Genomic DNA, 14,824 nt, shown 5'->3' on the forward strand with positions numbered 1-14,824 from the left:
CAGGCTTTGGTGCCAACTTTGAAACCACCCTGCAGCTAGTGTGTGTGTGTGTGTGTGTGTGTGTGTGTGTGTGTGTGTGTGTGTGTGTGTGTGTGTCTAGTATGTAGTGAACTCCTCCTAGGTCCACAATATTTCCGCCCTGCACACTATTGTGAGACTGCACTATGCTAATTATCTCTGCTCTGCTCCGATTAATGGCAGTAAATAAGATGATTAGCTGGACTAAGAATAGCAGGGGGGCTGTAATGAAGTCTGTGCATGGTGGTCGTTTTCATAGCATGTTTGCCTTATAGCGTTTACATGATAACACATCCCGTGATTAGCAGTGGAGCTAATCAACGTTCTCCTCCCCAACACAAACCCACACACACCCACACACACACACACACACACACACACACACACCACCTGCACTCTTGCCTACACACCTTCCACACTGGGCTATGCATGTTTGGGAAATCAATCACACGTAACAGGGCACAGCGGGTGTGGGAATGTGGAGATACCGCCTTACTTCGGACCACGAGGTTCACGTTCCGTCTGGCGGGGTTGCCCACGTTGTTGACGGCGGTGCAGTTGTAGAAGCCCGAGTCCTCCGGCGTGACAGCCCTGAGCATGAGAGTCCCGTTGACGATGAAGGCCCACTGGGGAATGGTACCGGGGTAGCGGGACCAGGACACGGTGGGTGGGGGGTATCCTGCCGTGACGTCACACGTCAGCGTCACGTCTTGCCCGGGGTCCACAACGTACGTCTCGTTCACTGACAGCTTCAGGGCAGGGGGCGCTAAAGAGAAAGGTGCATCACACGTGTGATTCAGTACGGATGGCACACGTGTGTGATTCAGAAAAGATGACACGTGAGATTCAGAAAGGGTAGCACACGTGTGGTTCTGTCGTCAAGGAAGATTGCTGGTTACCATGAGAAACATGTCTCAAAAAAGGTTCAGCAAGGATTAAAAACCAAAGTAATAAAATGAAACACCGTATGTCAGGAGAATTAGCAGAATTAACTGAAGATTAGCAGAACATGTTTTTACTACAGCATTCATTATATGAGATCAGGTTATTTTGCAGCATTATCCTGAAGTGCTTTATACATCAGTGCATATACACTGTTATATATATCAGCACATTTAATCTTATATATCAGCACAAACACATCTTTCCTCAGATTTACTCTTGTAGGATTTAATGAAGTGCAAAAAAAAACCCCTTAATAATGAAAGGCAAGATGTGACCCATCTCTGGATTATATGTCTCTGAATGTGGTCCTGAGTAAAGAATTCACTTCAATAGGAACTCTATGGTAATAAGGACCATATGAGGCCATTTTAAATGTAGAACCTTTTCATACGTTTTATCTCAGTTTATCAAAAGCGAATATTGCAGTATATGTATTGAATGAAAGGCCCCCTTTCCCAGCAGAGCCGTAAACACTGACCTAATTCAACACCTCAGACCTGGTGTGCCAGGTCTGCATGGTGGAGCTGGGCATTTTACTGCCTAACCAGCTGAACACACATGACCATCTAGACCAGGGGTGCCCATTACGTCGAAGGAAGTGTGGGTCAATCGCGAAGGAAGTGTGGGTAGATTGTGTTGAGAAAATAAGTTTTTGCTTAGCAATAACATTAGCAAAAGTATATTTTGCTCATCAATGAAATGGATATTAAAATTAGATATAACTATTAATTAGATAAATAATTGCTGCCTTAAACTATTAGTTTATACGTAATCTTAAGAAGGGCCTCACAGGGGGCCATATAGCATATTGTTGCATCAGAGAACAGTTTGGTCTATAGGGAGTGAAGTGTCTGTAGAATATGTTCTATACTGATAAGCTCCACAGAAGGTCACTTGCACCAACTGCCTGTAAGGACACCCTGTTAGGCTGGGACACAGTGGACATGAAATAATGCAGAGTCATGCATGTAGGTTGAGAACTCTAACTATGACCATGCAAGAGCACTGAGGGGGTGGAGCCATACCATATATAACTTACATGTTACTAGTAACTTTCAGATCTCTCTGGTGTACATGTTTGGTGTGTGTGAGATCTCCAGAGATATCTCTGTTTTAATAAAGGCCTTTTTGTTATTGCTATAATTTTGGTGTGTTGTTCCTACTATCTCTTTCCCATCAAACGAACACGCTGGGCTAAAGTGGTTGATAGAAGTTAAAGCCCCAACAATTGCATGACATTAAAAAGTAGTGGATGAATGACAGGCTACCGTCAATCTGCACTGATGGTTGTATATTGATTGACATACATGGTAGCCAATCTGACGTCTAGGGTTTGACACACGCAACACCCCCCCGTCAACGATCGACACACATCCACACTCGTATTCAACACACTCAACACATATTTTGTAAAAAGGGCTGTATAGATTTGACTTTGACATGATGCTCGAGGTCTTCCATTTCACACATGTTCATGTTCAGCTCAAACACACACACACACACACACACCCATGCGTACACATACCCTATTACAATCAGAATCTACAAGCCAGACCTTCTCTGCTTCAGACATGGTCAAATCAGCATTCCACATAAGACGCAGAACTGGGTTTTGAGTCACACTGTAATATTTCTGTCCATATGAATAGAGCGCGCTACAGCCAATCATCACGGAGCACTAAAACCAGTCAATAGAAATTCATAAACAACACCGTTGCGATCACTGTTATTTGCACGCAGGATAATGTAAATGCGCGGAGAGGAGAGGGGTGAGTTATTGTGGAAGAGGAAGAGAGTGGAATATTCTCATGATGGATCCCAGCAGGAGGGAGAGCTCCTGGACGCTGTCGGGAGATGGGAAATACGGCTCACTTCATGTTCAGGTGGAGGACTGAAACACCCTGGTGCCACGGAGCTGTGAGACGTGAGGTCTCCGTGAGAACAGTGTCAGGAGAGAGATATGAGACCTCACCTCCACAGCCAGCCCAGGAAGTGACAGAGAGAAAAAGAGAGAGGAGAGAGATAGCAGAGAGAGAGAGAGAAAGAGAGAGAAAGAGAGAGAGGCATAATGTGTTGTCTGTGGGTATAAGGAGAGACAGAAATGAGGTGAAATAGACAGATAAAGAAAGAGAGACCTAGAATAAAAAAGTGCACTTGTGCCAGAAAGTCCATGGCCACATTAATCTTAGGAGTGGTTCTGGGGGTGGGGTTTGGGGAGGGTTTGGGAGGGTCTGGGGGTGGGGTTTGGGGAGGGTTTGGGAGGGTCTGGGGGTGGGGTTTGGGGAGGGTCTGGGGGTGGGGTTTGGGGAGGGTCTGGGGGTGGGGTTTGAGAGGGTCTGGAGGTGGGGTTTGGGGAGGGTCTGGGGGTGGGGTTTGAGAGGGTCTGGAGGTGGGGTTTGGGGAGTGTCTGGGAGTGTGGTTTGAGAGGGTCTGGAGGTGGGCTTTGAGAGGGTCTGGGGGTGGGGTTTGGGGAGTGTCTGGGGGTGTGGTTTGAGAGGGTCTGGAGGTGGGCTTTGAGAGGGTCTGGGGGTGGGGTTTGAGAAGGTCTGGGGGTGGGGTTTAGGGAGTGTCTGGGGGTGTGGTTTGAGAGGGTCTGGAGGTGGGGGTTTGAGAGGGTCTGGGGGTGGGGTTTGAGAGGGTCTGGGGGTGGGGTTTGGGGAGAGTTTGGAGGTGGGGTTTGGGGAGGGTCTGGGGGTGTGGTTGAAAGTGGTGCTGAGGATAGAGCTGGAAGTGGGGAGGGGTGTGGCTGATAGTGGGAGGGGTGTGGAATAGAGTGGGGAGGGGTGTGGCTAGGGATGGGGATGGGGTGTGGTTGAAAATGCCCATCCCCTGAAAATGGTGCTGGAAGCCACCTGAAATGCCCAGGCACACACCGAGCAGAGGAACCAGGAGAGGAACCAGGAGACGAGTCACGAGCAGAAGAAACACTCCTCTAAACTCCAACTGCCTGCCGAACCTACTAAGACTTCAATTAATGCCAGTTGCACCACAGTCATTTTTCCATGAGTCAAAGTTCGACCCAATTAAAATCCACTAACATTGAGGACCTTGCACATCACATTCTGAACGCTATATTACTTCAAAAGTCTCATCTACTTTAATCAGTTATGGACCATTTTGGCAAATGTTTTAACAGTGTTCAATGGTTGGAAAGAAAGTATCAGTTGATGGTTGTTGCCAAACAGAACTATTTATGACAGGAAAAGTAATTAAAAAATATGGTCTGATTCAGACATGAAAGCACTAAAGTGAGTTTAAAACTAATTACTGGTCATTTAAACTTAATTTAGAAATCTAAATGGAATACAAACTCACATTTCTGAAAAGGAAAAAAAAACACAGTAGATTCTAACACCTGAGGACTGAGGACAGGTGTGAGGACAGGTGTGAGGACAGGTGTGAGGGCAGGTGTGAGGACAGGTGTGAGGACAGGTGTGGGGACAGGTGTGGGGAAATGTGTGAGTACAGATGTGGGGACAGGTGTGAGGGCAGGTGTGGGGACAGGTGTGAGGACAGGTGTGAGGGCAGGTGTGGGGACAGGTGTGAGGGCAGGTGTGGGGACAGGTGTGAGGGCAGGTGTGAGGACAGGTGTGGGGACAGGTGTGAGGAAAGGTGTGAGGAAATGTGTGAGTACAGATGTGGGGACAGATGTGAGGACAGGTGTGAGGACAGGTGTGGGGACAGGTGTGAGGGCAGGTGTGAGGGCAGGTGTGAGGACAGGTGTGAGGACAGATGTGGGGACAGGTGTGGGGACAGGTGTGGGGACAGGTGTGAGGACAGATGTGAGGACAGGTGTGGGGACAGGTGTGAGGGCAGGTGTGAGGACAGGTGTGAGGACAGATGTGGGGACAGGTGTGGGGACAGGTGTGAGGACAGATGTGAGGACAGGTGTGGGGACAGGTGTGAGGGCAGGTGTGAGGACAGGTGTGAGGACAGATGTGGGGACAGGTGGGATTGAAGCGGGAGAGGTTCCTGAACACACTGCTGGACCTCTCATCTGGATCTAACGCTCTCATCTCATGATGAAATACGGAGACAGTCAGAGAGAGAGAGAGAGAGAGAGAGAGAGTGCGTTATGCACAGCCCCACTGAGGTTTCTTCCCCAGCAGTACCCTGTGCTGCGCTTCCATCCAGAGGGCGTGGCATCAGGACTCCACACCTGCCCACTACGCTCACAAAGGTCACCGGGTCGCCGGCTCAACTTTATCTGCTCCAGCTGCGATCATGTCGCCGTTGTCAGGCGGTGCGTGAGAACTCAGCGCTGAGATGTTCCTGGGGCCATCAGCCTCTTATTTGGACAGCAAATAACAGAGAGATCACAGAGGAAGATGGGGAGGGCGGAGACTGCAAAGGAAAGAATTTATTGTTTCAATTTTCCAGGATAGAGGAAGGAGGGAAGTAGCAGATCAGGTCGTGGTTGTCTCCTGATAACAGGATTGATGTGTTTTACAGACTTTACACAGCTTACAACAACCCAGAGAGAGAGAGAGAGGGGGAGGGGGGGGGAGGGAGGGAGAGGGGGAGGGAGGGAGGGGGGGGGGGAGGGAGGGAGGGAGGGAGAGAGAGGGAGGGAAAGAGAGAGGGAGGGAGAGAGGGAGGAAGAGAGAGAGAGAGAGAGAGAGAGGGAAAGAGAGAGGGAGGGGGAGAGGGAGAGAGGGAGGAAGAGAGAGAGAGAGGGAGGGGGGAGAGAGAGAGGGAGGGAGAGAGAGAGGGAGGGGGAGAGGGAGAGAGGGAGGAAGAGAGAGAGAGAGGGAGGGGGGAGAGAGAGAGGGAGAGAGAGGGAGAGAGAGAGAGAGGGAAAGAGAGAGGGAGGGGGAGAGGGAGAGAGGGAGGAAGAGAGAGAGGGAGGGGGGGAGAGAGAGAGGGAGAGAGAGGGAGGGAGAGAGGGAGAGAGAGAGAGAGGGAGGGAAAGAGAGGGAGGGGGAGAGGGAGAGAGGGAGGAAGAGAGAGAGAGAGGGAGGGGGGGAGAGAGAGGGAGGGAGAGAGGGAGAGAGAGAGAGAGGGAGAGAGAGAGAGAGAGAGAGAGAGTCTCTCACACGTGGAAGAATATGTGAAAATTGAGGAGTTGCCCCACTAAACTGCCCCTGAGACGCAGCCTCCCTGAGAGGACGAGTCTCACGCCAAAGCCAGATGAGTGACAGAGTACCCCACAAATCAAAACAAACAAACAAAAATCACAAACAAACAGAAAGTAAAGACAGAACACTCATGGGGAGCTTATTAAACCAAAACCATGGAAACCACGGAGGTTTACCTTGACATGAGCACATTGACATGGCATCACGAGGGTTTGTAGTCAAGGCACAAATATCATCTAGGCATATGCTGTATGTAATTATAACCACAGTATTGCCACTGATGCGAGGTCAGAGTGAAGTCCTGCTAATCTGCACATATTCATCAGGCTCTTGGCATCCGTCCTCTGTTTAGTGACGATCGTTCAGCAGTGAATGTCTCATCCTTCAAAGTCTCACTCTGCCAGCATTAAAAACGCACACGGGCACGCTCGCACGGGCACGCTCGCACGGGCACGCTCGCACGGGCACGCTCGCACAGGCACGCTCACACACGCGCGTCTTCATACAAGAACACACTGACAAAAACAATGGGCAGAATTAACGAGGCCCTGCACATCCGCGGTGCTCGGCAACAGATAGAAAGTAATTAGTACTCAAACGCGAGAACAGCATCATTAAAGCAATTTATCGCCACAGATTTAACGATGCCTGTCTCAATTAGCACCGTTGAATAAATCGTAGCGTAGCGCCAGGGAGCAACACTGGTGCTCCACCCAGACCTACACTGGTGCTCCACCCAGATCTACACTGGTGCTCCACCCAGATCTACACTGCTGCTCCACCCAGATCTACACTGCTGCTCCACCCAGATCTACACTGGTGCTCCACCCAGATCTACACTGCTGCTCCACCCAGATCAACACTGGTGCTCCACCCAGACCTACACTGGTGCTCCACCCAGATATACACTGGTGCTCCACCAAGATCAACACTGCTGCTCCACCCAGATCTACACTGGTGCTCCACCCAGACCTACACTGCTGCTCCACCCAGATATACACTGGTGCTCCACCCAGATCTACACTGCTGCTCCACCCAGATCTACACTGCTGCTCCACCCAGATCTACACTGCTGCTCCACCCAGACCTACACTGCTGCTCCACCAAGATCAACACTGCTGCTCCACCCAGATCTACACTGCTGCTCCACCCAGATCAACACTGCTGCTCCACCCAGATCTACACTGGTGCTCCACCAAGATCTACACTGCTGCTCCACCCAGACCTACACTGCTGCTCCACCAAGATCTACACTGCTGCTCCACCCAGATCTACACTGGTGCTCCACCCAGATCTACACTGCTGCTCCACCCAGATCTACACTGCTGCTCCACCAAGATCAACACTGGTGCTCCACCCAGATCTACACTGGTGCTCCACCCAGACCTACACTGGCCTCCAGTGTTCTGGCCCATGTGTTTTACAGCACACATGCATATTCATCAGTTTAGTTCAGCATTCTGGGGTTTGTTTTTTAATCTTTTTACCTGTGTGTACTTTACCTAAGAGCAGTGGACCTGGAGCTGAATCCTTAAACAGTGAAAGAGGTAAATGTCCTTTACCAAGGGGAAACATTGTGTAGACACACACATGCACACACGCAAACGCACGTGCACACACACACACACACACGCACACATACACACACGCACGCACGTACACACACACATGCACACACACACACATACACGCACACGCATACACACACACTCACTCACACACACACACACACACACGCACATGGACGCACGCACGCACACACACACACACACATGCACACACACACACACACACATGCACACACACACACACACACACACATTCATTCTCATTACATTTGATGGTGTATTAGTAGTCAGTAGACGGTGTGTTGAGGGTAATTGATGGCAGCAGTATGCAGGTATAATGCACCGTCCGCTGATCGATAGCAGATGGAGAATCACACTGGTCTCCGTTTGTCCATTCAGGCTGGACCACAGTTCCCAGTGGGAACCTTCACATCAGGACATCGATACGACGGCTGGTCCTGCCTCACGGGCTTGGGAACACGACCCATGTAGACGAGGCACTGCACTGGGGCTTCCGTCTGAGAGGAAGAGCCGTCTCGGTCTTCCTCTCGGCCCGCCCCCTCCCCCCTCCTCCTATCAGACGCTCCGCTACACAGAGTCACCAGGGGAGTAGAGATGTGAACAGGATCAGTCCAACAGTACGTTCGGGGGGTTGGGGTGTGTCACCAGAGCAACGTGGGTTAGAACCATCTAATATTCCAAGTCTCTGTTGCTACGGAGACCAGCCAGGTACTGTCAGCTCAGGCGGAGGTGGAGTTCTCCAAGAGAACAAGACACAGTCATACACCTCCACCATACAGACATAAACCTTTACCCTACAGACATAAAATTCCACCATACAGACATAAACCTTTACCCTACAGACATAAAATTCCACCATACAGACATAAACCTCCACCATACAGTCATAAACCTCCACCATATAGACCTCCACCCTACAGACTTAAACCTCCACCTTACAGTCATAAACCTCCACCATACAGTCATAAACCTCCACCCTACAGACATAAAAATCCACTATACAGTCATAAACCTCCACCCTACAGACATAAAACTCCACCATACAGACATAAACCTCCAGCATACAGTCATAAACCTCCAGCATACAGTCATAAACCTCCACCATATAGACATAAACCTCCACCATACAGACATAAACCTCCACCATACAGTCATAAACCTCCACCCTACAGACATAAGCCTCCACCCTACAGACATAAACCTCCATGCTACTGACATAAACCTCCACCCTACAGACATAAACCTCCACCCTACAGGCATAAACCCCCACCCTACAGACATACACGTCCACCCTACAGACATAAGCCTCCACCATACAGACATAAACCTCCACCCTACAGACATAGACCTCCACCCTACAGACATAAGCCTCTACCCTACAGGCATAGACCTCCACCCTACAGACATAAGCCTCCACCCTACAGACATAGGCCTCCACCCTACTGACATAAGCCTCCACCCTACAGTCATAAACCTCCACCCTACAAACATAAGCCTCCACCCCACAGACATAGACCTCCACCCTACAGACATAAACCTCCACCTACAGACATAAGCCTCCACCCTACAGACATAAACCTCCACCTACAGCAGGGGTGCTCATTACGTCGATCGCGATCGACCGGTCGATCGCGAAGGAAGTGTCGGTCGATCGCGAAGGAATGTGCGTAGATCGCGTCACATAAAATAGTAGTAGATGAATCGCACATCTGCACTGACGGTTGTATTTTGATTGACATTCACGGTAGCCAATCTGCAATCCACTCAACAAATTACGTCCCCCCCCCCCTTATAAGATGACTGGGTCATCTTATAAGTAGCTCGCAAGCTGAAAACTGTGGGCACCCCTGACCTACAGACATAAGCCTCCACCCTACAGACATAAACCATTGCTATTCTATGCAGTAAGGAATCCAAGACACAGTGAGTCTTGGACAAGCACAACAGAACATGGCAACCTTGACAATAATACAGTACAATTAATATAGTACAATTAATACAGTACAATTAATTCCCTTCAGACACTCAACTGCCAGTACTGACTAAGTCTGTACACAACAGAATCTTTTCAAACACCATCAATACACACAGAGACCACAAAATGTACCCAGGAAACACAACACCAACCACACAATGTACCCAGGAAACACAACACCAACCACACAACGCACCCAGGAAACACAACCCAGACCACGCAACATACCCAGGAAACACAACCCAGACCATGCAACGTATCCAGGAAACACAACCCAGACCACGCAACGTACCCAGGAAACACAACCCAGACCATGCAACGTACCCAGGAAACACAACCCAGACCATGCAACGTATCCAGGAAACACAACCCAGACCACGCAACGTACCCAGGAAACACAACCCAAGAACTACGCACATCAGACAAAACTTAATGGACACAACCTACACACAACATACACTCAAACTATAATTTATATATTAATGATCATATTATGACTTTCTAGCTTACCCTATGGCTGTTCTAAAGTTCCCTTTGAACGTCAGTACAATGACAAAATGCTCTTTGTCGAGATCTTTCACTCGATGCTGCTAATGGCCTAGTATCTGTGTTTGAAGCCACTGTGACTCCTTTCAGGAGAAGACCTCAAGACCGCTCTATGACGGGCTTCATTTAGACTTGGCATAAAAAGCAACACAATCTGAAAATGGACACTGGAGGTTTATTCATCGATTAATTACAAAACCCCATATTACTGATGTGTTTTCAGTCAGACCGCTCTGAACAGGTCAGGTGGAAAGTGCTGTGTGAAAAACCTCCTGGAAGCTCCATTAGCTTAGCGTAACCCGCCGGTGTTTACCCCTCCCCCGTCCTCATCTCCCGGGCTACGCCAGAGGGAAACGATTTCATCAGGGCATTGATCACCCCATTTCAGATGGACTTTTTTTATCTAGCAAGATTTCAAGTAGATATAGTAGACAGAAATCATCGAAGCGTTAAGAGTTTATTAACGACTGCTGGCGGAATCCTTATCTGCGAGATGTCTGTGTCTAAGACATGCTGAAGATAACTAGCCGGGTTTGCCAGGGTCCAAAGTAATGATTATAATGTTGTGTTGAAATTGTTTATTGAACTTGACTTGGTTGATTCGCCGGGCTGTTGGGGTGTGTGTGTGTGTGTGTGTGTGTGTGTGTGTGTGTGTGTGTGTGTGTGTGTGTTGGGGAGTGTGTGAGGAGGTAAGCGGTCATAGCTGAAGCATGTCTGATGGGCAGGACAAGCCTTCAAGCCGTGTGAGGATTATGATATAAAAATCAATCACATTTTGTCTTGTATGTGTGTGTGTTATGCCCATTTATGTGTGTTTGATTGTTTTGTGTGTGTGTCCTCCATGTGAATCATCCATAATTGTGTGTGTGTGTGTGTGTGTGTGTGTGTGTGTGTGTGTGTGTGTGTGTGTGTGTGTGCGTGGCTACCCACGGCCTGATCCACTTGTGGAAGAATCTAATCTTAAATCCATTCATGACACAAGAACAGATGGAAAAACTGTCTGTATATCCCTCTGACACAGACCTACAAATCCATCAGCAGACAAGCACACACACTCACAAACAGCCGTGTGCACATGTACCAACACACACTGCACAGGGAAACACTCATGGTGCTGCACAGTGTCTAGCCTTTCACAAAATTTAAAAGATACAAAAAAAAAAAAAAGATTTTGAGGTCTAGTTCTGACAGAGGCAGGTCTAGTTCTGACAGAGGTAGATCTAAAAGGAGGTCTAGTTCTGACTGAGGCGGGTCTAAGAGGAGGTCTAGTTCTGACAGAGGCAGGTCTAAGAGGAGGTCTAGTTCTGACAGGCGGGTCTAAGAGGAGGTCTAGTTCTGACAGAGGCAGGTCTAGTTCTGACAGAGGCAGGTCTAAGAGGAGGTCTAGTTCTGACAGGCGGGTCTAAGAGGAGGTCTAGTTCTGACAGAGGCAGGTCTAAGAGGAGGTCTAATTTTGACAGAGGCAGGTCTAAGAGGAGGTCTAGTTATGACAGAGGGAGAAACACAGATGTGCCTCTAGATTTTCAGCCAGAGCTCTGTGTGTGTGTGTGTGTGTGTGTGTGTGTGTGTGTGTGCGTGTGTGTGTGTATGTGCGTGAGTGTGTGTGTGTGTGTGTGCATGTGTGAGTGTGTGTGTGTGTGTGTATGTGCGTGATTGTGTGTGTGTGTGCATGCATGAGTGTTTGTGTGTGTGCATGCATGTGTGTGTGTGTGTGTGTATGTGCTTGATTGTGTGTGTGTGAGTGTGTGTGTGTGTGTGTGTGTGTATGTGCGTGATTGTGTGTGTGTGTGAGAGAGTGTGTGTGTTGATTGCAGTGTAAATGTGGTCCAGTATTGATGGAGTGTAGTCAGAGAGCTGTATCGACCAGCCACTGGAGGGGAATATACCTCCATCATTCCCAATACCCCTCTACCTTTCTCCCTCTCTCTCTGTCTCTCACTCTCTCTCTCCCCCTCTCTCTTTGTCTGTCTCTCTCTGTGTCTGCCTGTCTCTCTCTCTCTCTCTCTCCCTCTCTCTCTCACCCTCTCTCCTTCTCTCTCTCTCTCCTTCTTGCCTATCACCTCCCCTTCTCTCTCTCTCCCTCTCTCTGCTTTAGTTCATCCTCTTCATTTCCTTCCTGTCTCTTCCACTCCTCTCTCTCTCTCTCACACGCTCCCTTCTCCCTCTCCATGTGGATCATCTCTGATAGTATCGAGGTGAAGTTCTTCCTCCCTCGTCCTCCATCTACGAGACGTTCACCCCCGCCCCATCAGCCTCATATCTCATATGTTGCTCTCTTCTGCATTCTCATTACTCTCATCAGATAATAATCACTCCATCTCTTTTGTGAGAAAAGAGACTCACGCAGCTGGAACCTTGCCAGATCCTGAAAGGATAGAGGGAGAGAGAAAGAGAGAGAGAGAGCGAGGGAGTACACGACTCTCCCGGCCATGCTAAAACCTCAAAGCCTCGCCTGGGCCAGGAGTCATGAAATAATAACACAGATGGAAGAAGACAGCTGACACCCCTGTTTCCTCAAAGCTCCCACCAACGTGGCAAAGCACGCGGAGAACCGACAGTTAGGACGATCGGTTCGGAGCCACGTTACGGTTTGAGACCGAGCTTCAAAACACAGGCGGTTTGGTCCGTCTGTGGCGTCCTACTGTGGTTCTGACTGCACATGCTCGGATGGTTCCCAGGCACCCAGGTACTTTGGTCTGCCCAAAAAGTAGCGAACCCCCCAAGCTCTGAACATTCGTCCTCGAACTTTGCCAGACGAGTGAAAGGCCCCCGTGCCCATCGGGACGTCCGGCTGTCCCTTCCCTGTTGTCAGCCGAATAAAAGGATCTTTATGGCGGGCAGGACCACAAGTACTGGTACCACAGTATGCCCTGGTACCACAGTGTGTCCTGGTACCACAGTGTGCTCTGGTACTGGTACCACAATGTGCCATCATGCAAAAGAGAAAACAAAGTCCAATTTGATTTTAAGATGATTTTTGCTCCCCAAGGCATACTAGCACAAGGTGTGTGAGTGTGTGTGTGTGTGTGTGTGTGTGTGTGTGTGTGTGTGTGTGTGTGTGTGTGTGTGTGTGTGTGTGTGTGTGTGTGTGTGTGTGTGTGTGTGTGTGTGCAGGGGAATTTATGCTGGTAAGAGGGTATCTGAAGGGTATAACTTCATAGGTTCAGTTTCACTATGGATTTAGTCAATATGGAGAAGGGTTTCAGAAGTGTGTGCGTGTATGTGTGTGTGCGCACGCATTTGTGCATTGGTGGATCTGTGTGTGCTTGTGTGTGTGCACATGTGTATGTCTACGCATGCATGTATGTGTGTATGTGTGTGTGTTCATGCACATGCTTGAATATGTGTGTGTGTGTGTGTGTGTGTGTGTGTGTGTGTGTGTGTGTGTGTGTGTGTGTGTGTGTGTGTGTGTGTGTGTGTGTGTGTGTGTGTGTGTTTTATGATGATGGTAGACATGGTTTTTGTCAACACAATGACAGTAGAGTTCCATGTCCTGATATTTAACGGATAAATAAAGGTTGACCTCCTTCCACACAGTCTCCACTGTACCGTCTTCTGTCTTTCTGTGAATTGTAGCATTTGAAGAGATTTCATGAGCATAATAGTCTTTTCATAGCTCTCACAGATCCACGCTATACAGACCACCAAAAGCACACTGAGAAAGTGCAGTCTGTATATACATTGACAAGCAACAGGGAGTTATTAAAATATATACATTATGTACCAAAACTATAGAACTTCAGAAAACTCACTGTCACTCTCTGTATTCTCAGACCACAAATTTACGTTCAGACACTCACAGGCACGTGTCGATGCCTCCCAGAAGTGCGAGACCCCGCCCCTCTGGCCGTGCGATGGGAGGGGCCTCGAGAACATGTGTCGTTGTCTTCCCTGAGCCCTGCTGGGTCCTAAACACCCCAGTGTTCCAGTCTGCTGCAGAGCCCCGACGTTGGTAAGCATGAAGGTCCAGGTCACAGGTGTGGTGTCTCCGTTTCCCTGGTGACTCGTTGCCACAGCGATGCCCTCTACTGCCTGTCAGTGAGATCAGGGCAGGGAGGAGTGTACCCAGAAACTCAGCCTCTGCAGGGCTCCATCACCACTACGTCACTGCCACCTGCATGGTGTAGCTTCCTAGATATCTCCACATCCCTGCATTGACCACTCATGACCACAATGGTCATGACCACATGACCACAATGGTGTTGTCAGTTGTCAGTGTGTCAAACATGTTTTCAACCTGTGTGTGATGTGTGATGTCATCACAGCGATGACATTCTCACCACAGCTGGGTCACATGGTGCTGAACGTTCTTCTCCAAACACAGCTGCTCAGAACGTCCCAAACTGAGCTTCATCACCAGGGCGTCTCAACACGAGGGGGCGTGACCAGGGCATCTCAACACTAGGGGGCGTGGCCAGGGCATCTCAACACTAGGGGGTGTGACCAGGGCATCTCAACACGAGGGGGCATGACCAGGGCGTCTCAACACTAGGGGGTGTGACCAGGGCGTCTCAACACTAGGGGGTGTGACCAGGGCATCTCAACACGAGGGAGCATGACCAGGGCATCTCAACACTAGGGGGTGTGACCAGGGCGTCTCAACACTAGGGAGTGTGACCAGGGCATCTCAACACTAGGGGGTGTGACCAGGGCATCTCAACACGAGGGAGCAT

At 49.3% G+C, this 14,824-nt stretch overlaps 1 protein-coding gene across 3 annotated transcripts in view; it reads right to left on the reverse strand.

Annotated features, from left to right (window-relative positions):
- Positions 1 to 14,824, reverse strand: part of mdga1 (MAM domain containing glycosylphosphatidylinositol anchor 1) — a 184,558-nt gene that overhangs the window by 75,522 nt on the left and 94,212 nt on the right. For all 3 annotated transcript variants that reach the window (XM_076985745.1, XM_076985743.1, XM_076985744.1), the window contains one exon: positions 515 to 784. In XM_076985745.1, coding sequence (XP_076841860.1) covers positions 515 to 784 — 270 coding nt within the window. The remainder of the gene's footprint in view (positions 1 to 514; positions 785 to 14,824) is intronic.

The sequence above is a fragment of the Brachyhypopomus gauderio genome, unplaced genomic scaffold, assembly GCF_052324685.1.
Source record: "Brachyhypopomus gauderio isolate BG-103 unplaced genomic scaffold, BGAUD_0.2 sc43, whole genome shotgun sequence".
Taxonomy (NCBI): Eukaryota; Metazoa; Chordata; class Actinopteri; order Gymnotiformes; family Hypopomidae; genus Brachyhypopomus; species Brachyhypopomus gauderio.